The sequence below is a fragment of the Saccopteryx bilineata genome, chromosome 3, assembly GCF_036850765.1.
Source record: "Saccopteryx bilineata isolate mSacBil1 chromosome 3, mSacBil1_pri_phased_curated, whole genome shotgun sequence".
Taxonomy (NCBI): domain Eukaryota; kingdom Metazoa; phylum Chordata; class Mammalia; order Chiroptera; family Emballonuridae; genus Saccopteryx; species Saccopteryx bilineata.
The window spans coordinates 101248122-101254121 of NC_089492.1; the positions used below are offsets into that span (position 1 = coordinate 101248122).

Here is a 6000-nt window from a genome sequence, read left to right on the forward strand (position 1 = left end):
CACTGAGAGGCAAGAGTTATACCGAAAACTTTGGGAATCTCATGTTTGCTAATACATGTCACCATTACTAGCATAACATATGTTACTTATGTAATTTTGTGCCTGACAGAAGTCTCCCTTTTCTGAACTAGTCTGACCTTGACAAGAGACTTTGACTTGTCATCATTTTGCAAGTTGTGACTGTGGCAAAATAAAGGCCTGACCTTAGTTTTCGCTTGTAACAATATCACTAGCATTTCTTGTTACCCAGGATATAATGTAAGAAGACTTTTGAAAAATTATATACAAGGTGGATCTGATCTTCTTGGCAAAGAAAAGGAAATCCTCACCTTCTGGAAATGGGTTCACTTCTTAGGCCCCTGAAGAAAACAGGCTTTGTGACCCGAAAGGGTTAAACCATTGCCTCTCACTGTTGGAATTGGACCCTTTGCTCACAATCAGAAAATAAAAACAATGGCATGGTATTCAAATGTTACCTGCCTCTCTAGAACAACGTTGCCCTTTTCAGCCCCTCCCCCGAACAAAAAGAATAGCCCTGGAGGCTTTACCTAGTAGGGGAGGGGTCTCTCCTCTACCTGAAGGGCAGGGTTAGATCTACAGGAATCAGGTGATGGCTGTTCATTGTCATTGGCATTCACTTTCTCTCCAGAACAACAAATGCTTTTAGTTTCTCTGTCCCAGCACAGGACAGCAAAGGTTTGGGTTTCTCCACCAAGCAGATGGAGAAGGCAGCACTGAGCCTGATGCCCTCCGTTTCCTATACCTTCAGTCTCCTCCCACAAAACCTGAAGTGTGTTGGAACATGAGCCCTTGGTGACCACCTTTCCTTTGTCTAGAACTTTAGATTGTCAGCAGCTAGTGGACAGCAACTTCCTCTTTTCCCAACATTGTACACTATCCTGCCAAACATAACCCATTTCGTAAACCACTAAGCACGCCTCTTACATTTGCAATGGCATATTTATGTTTATATATACAGTTAGTGCTCTGAAAGTAACTATGGACTGATTAATTGGTCCCACAAAAATAAATGTTCATAAATAAGTGGCCTCGTTTTATGTCTTCATAATTGCTTAAAAGTTAAATTCTCCACCTGGCTGACATTGGACTAAGAAAGAGTTCTCCTCCTCTTACTGTTTTGGTGAGGAGTGAAAGTTGCATTTTGTTCAGCCTAGGCTAGGGGAATATTCTGTGGAGTTAGGGCGTCCTAGGTAAATGCTACAAACGTGCATGGTGTTGATTTTTAATGATGAGCCCAATCGCCGCTGATTTGGTGATGTGCTTGTAGCAAAAGAACGCCTCACTTCTTCGCTCCTTCTGCACCAGAAGGTGGACTGCTCGGCTCTCCTGGACCAGCAGCGGTGTAACCGCATGCTGACTGGACCAAGCCAGGCCGGATGACCCACCTCCAGCTCGCACGTGGAGGTCTCCTTAGCAAGAGAGAATGCCCGGGCAGGATCTCGCCCAGAGGCCCGACAGCGAGCCGGGCCAAGCCGGAGTGGGGGAGTAGGAAGCGTCCCTGCCACTCGCCGAGCCCCAGTGCTCTTCACCCAGCGAAAGGGGCGGCTCCGAAGCCAGCACCCCTGTCCCCTCGTGTCCCTGCCCGCCTCCTGCCCGCCTGCCCCGGGCTCGAGGACACGCAGGGGCCGGCGCGGCCGCCGCCGGGAACCTCCACCCTGGCTGCTTTTGTTTGCCGCGTGCTAATAGCCAGGGCTTAAAAGTTTTCCATCTTGAGCGGCAATCAGCTTTCTTCCTCTCCATCTCTGACCAAACCCCATGGTCTCCGGGACGAGCTTGCTCCCAAATGGAGGAGCAGCGTTTTCCTTCAGGCTGCGTGTTATCCTCTTAGCCCTACTGTGTTGGAATAGAGCGTAACCAGCTGGAGGACTGTAAGACGCCTGATAATGCCGCTCTTTTCCGCTGTCCCGTCTTAATCTTGTTACACAAATGGTTGTGAAGAGATTCATGAATTTTAATTTTGCCCTCTGCATTAGTGCCTCACGTCACTCATACACAGCTGCCTTCTATGCCGAGTTTTCCACCCCTCCTCTTACAACAGGGGGAAAAATTAGTTACAATCTTGGCAGTAGTGCAAGGTAAAAAAAAAAAAAAAATCTACAGATTTAGGCAACCACCCATGAAGCTGATTAACAGTCAGTGATCAGGAGGAACAGCTTTGCCTCTTAAACTTTTCACCTCTCATTGTTAACTGTGAAATTTTATTTCCGTTAAAAAGCAAGCCTGTAATCAAAACGGTGCCATTCTGCACTTTTCTGCCAGTGTTTTTGTTAAATTGTGCCCACACCGTGCAGCCAGCGTGTTCAGGAACCAGGCAGCCAAAGGTGTAGTATGTTTTTAAAATCCTGCCTTTCTGTTCGCTCAGGCAACAGGAAGAAAAATAAAAACACTTCTTGCTCCCTACCCCAGCTCTTGGTCTCCCCCAGGCTGGGACTCAAATGCGTTGCCCCGATGGTGTGGCTCCAGACCTTTCAGGACCGTCAGATAGCAAATGGTTTAGCAAGGTAGAGACCTGACTTAGAGATTACAGCTGGCTTGAAATTAGTTGATAAAACTACTCTCGTTCATGCAAATAGTCTTTGAAATATAATTTTACACGCCATAGGTTTTTTTCAACTTTTGCAAAACCACCCATGTGTTTATTTTCTGTGTTTCTGTACTTAGCCATGAAAATAGGCTTGGGCTCGGCCGTGAAGTCAGCACATTGTGTTAAAAGCACGGCCATATTGCACTTCTGCTTCTCTATTCAAAATGCCACATTACAAGTGGCTGGTGCTTATAATCTGTGTGGTGTGCTGTTGATAATTGTGGATACTGTAAAGGGTAAACAGTCTGAACTCCACTCCCGCTGCTGCTGTTCGCGCCACGGCAAGGCTGAGCGTGTTACATCCAATTATGAAGTAAAGCATAATGCAACTAATAGTAGCTATATAATTTAGTTCAGTCCTCAAAGACCCTGTTTTAACCTATGAAATTGAAAAATTGTTTTATTCACAATTTGCTTTTTGTTCATTTTTTTCAAGGTGCTTTTTTACTTCTTAAAATTATAATTATTAATTGGGCAAAGAAGTATAGGCTGGGCAAATGGAATTATTCTTAAACCATATAACATTCCCCCATCGAAGCAAATATTTTCTAACAGCTTTGTGTGGGTTCAAGTACCCTCACCTAACAGACTGGATTCAGAAATGATTTGGGCGTGGGGTGCAGTGTTGCCTTAGAGGATGGTAGGCTCGTCCCATCTCAGGAAGGGCTTACGGCCACACGGGGCTGGCCCCTGGCCCCTTCAGCAGGGAAGCCTCTGCTTTGGCCTCCAGAGGTCAGCATAGAATCCAAGTTAAGAGTGATTTCTAACCCATATTTACAGAAGAATTATTTATCGCACATATTACCTCAGGGACTTTATAAAGAGCTCATTTCAGTCTGTATATTAGTGCATTGTGAGTGAGTAGATCAGCTGACTCACGCTGAGTAATCAACTTTCCCTTATCCCCAATCCCTAAGGAAGAATTTAGCTAGCCTGGCCCCCTCTTCCCTCTGTAAAATATTTCAGGGAGCTCCTTCTATCACTAGGGCAACTGACATCAAAAGTATTTACAGTTGGGAGGTCCCTGTGAGTGGGTTTGGTTTGGAAAGTTTGCGAAAGCATTCTCTCTCTCTCTCTCTCTCTCTCTCTCTCTCTTTTAATGAAAGAGCAATATCGAGGGTTATGTGTTTGAGAATAATGCTGTCGTAATTTTGAGACAACCGAAATCCACAAGGCTCTTTCTAAATAGACATCTGTCAATAGAACAAACTATTCTAATCATCTGTCAATAGAACAAACTCCCTCTAGGAAAACAGAATGAAGTCACGTCGCTGGTTGTACCACCAGCAGCTCTTAGGAAGATGGACTAGAAAGTGAAGGCCTCCATTCCCCAATAGGAAAGGAAAAGTGGGCTCAGTGCTTTTGTCCTTAGTAGTGAGGGCAGGTCACAGTTTGGGAATATGATATAGAAGAAATATGCAGTTTTAAAAGATTCAGGTTATGCCCCAGACCTACTAATCCAGAAAAGTGTCATGTTAGGGCCATTCATTTAGCTCGGGGGGTGGGGGTGGGGGGTGTTGTCTGATTTGAAGCTAAAGGAATTGGCTCCGTGTATAATTAAAGGAAATATTTATTTCTGATCCTTCTAAATTAAAACAGAAATTTTAAATTGGCTCAAAATATTAATGTCTTTAAAATAGCAAATTATTATTTGCTAGAATACATATAAATATGACTATCAGAATTATTCTAGCCAATGAGAAAAAGTGTATTGCAGATTTGAGAATGCTGACCAGATTTTTAAATCTGTCATGGAGTCCCTGGCTGGGTCCCCCAGTTGGTTGAAGTGTCATCCCATTACACCAAGATTGGAGGTTTGATCTCCGGTCAGGACACATACAAGACTCAACCAATGAATGAATAAGTAAATGGAACAGCAAAGCAATCTCTGTCTCTCTCAAATCAGTATTTTTTAAAAATCTGTCATGGGAAGGCCCTTGGAACGGCACCTGAATAGTATCAGAACTTGCTGCTCTAATTGTTAGAATATGTTTTTCTCCTTAGAGAAAAGAATTTCTGAATTACTTATCATTAATATTAAAACCCCTAGGAAGAAGCTGGCGAGTCTTTGAAATGTCTTAGGCTTCACAAGCCTTTCCCTTGTGCCTAGGTGTTGCCACGGTCTCCAAACAGTGATCTGTGAGGCCTGCCTGCCTAATCCCTGGGGCTCTGGCAGGGGACAGAGACGACCAAGAGCAGCAGCTTCTATGCCAAATGGCTGGCCTGGTGAAGGTGAACCAGCCCCCAGGCCTGCCTTCACGGAAGTGCCTCATAGTTCATGAAGGTCACAGATGCAGTGTGACTCTTTACTACCACCACCCCCTACACACACACAGTGCTCATCTTGATGCATAATATTGACATGTCAGTACCACTGAGTACTATTTTAATATGCTTTTTAAATTTTTTTTCCCAGAACAATATATTTAAATAAGAAGTCCTCATTATACTCAACATAAAATCGACTGGTAAAAATTCCTAATCTGAGTCTTCTTACCTTTTTTTTTCTTTTATTGTTTTCAGTTGAAAAAGGAAAAACAAGGGATATATGAAGAAAACCTTCATTACCCACTTCTGCTTATTTTAACCAACAGTGAATAGAAGATTAAGCCGTTCAAAAGATGAAGAAACCATAAAGTGCACGGGGAATATTTTACAAAACCAGAAATCTCTAAAGGGTATAATTTGCAGCAAGCTGCTGGTGCCCTGAGACTTTCCAGCCCCCAGGACTTGGGCCCCCACCACCTTTGCGACATTCCACATATGGATTATGAACTCCACCTGTCCTCACCCACGTTATTCCCCAGCCAACCTGGACCCCTCTTTTTTCAATCTGCTTGTTGCTCTTCCTGCACCAAACCTTTGTTTGTCCTTCAATATCTGTAAACAGCCTGTCTGAGACTTGAATTGGATTTGTGCGCAACCTAAATATTTTTACCTCTAATTGAGACAGAATTTCTTTTGGTTATTGCCACCCCCATTTAAAAAAAATATCTTGGTCTTTGTTCCATTTTGGTGGCAGTAGTTTTTAATCTGTAAAACAGCAAACATGACGATTCTATGCTGGTTAATAGAAATAAAGCCTATCTTTCTGATCTCCCTCAAATTAATTGTGTTAAAACTGCCATCTCTTTTTCTACCTCCCTCGCTCATTCTTTTTTTCCTTTTAAACAGGATGGGGTTTTTTCCCTATAGATGGATAAGAAATGACTACATCAGCCCAAAGCCTCATAAACTGACCGTTTGTCCTCTGGACACAATAGCATGGCCAGCCCTCTGCTCCTCCTCTCCAATTATGTGTGATTAGTCTCAATGTGTTGTGTCAAGGAGGAGGAGTGTGCTGAGTGCTTATTATCTGTTTAGGTACAAGAAGAGCACATTTAGGCTCTGACTAT

General features: G+C 43.5%; 1 protein-coding gene across 1 annotated transcript in view; it reads left to right on the forward strand.

The window, feature by feature from the left end:
• Positions 1-5700, forward strand: part of CAMKMT (calmodulin-lysine N-methyltransferase) — a 395453-nt gene extending 389753 nt beyond the window's left edge. Inside the window, exon 11 of the mRNA XM_066267038.1 lies at positions 5129-5700. Within this exon, the coding sequence (XP_066123135.1) occupies positions 5129-5206 (78 nt within the window). The 3' untranslated portion in view covers positions 5207-5700. The remainder of the gene's footprint in view (positions 1-5128) is intronic.
• Positions 5701-6000: the final 300 nt, after the last annotated feature.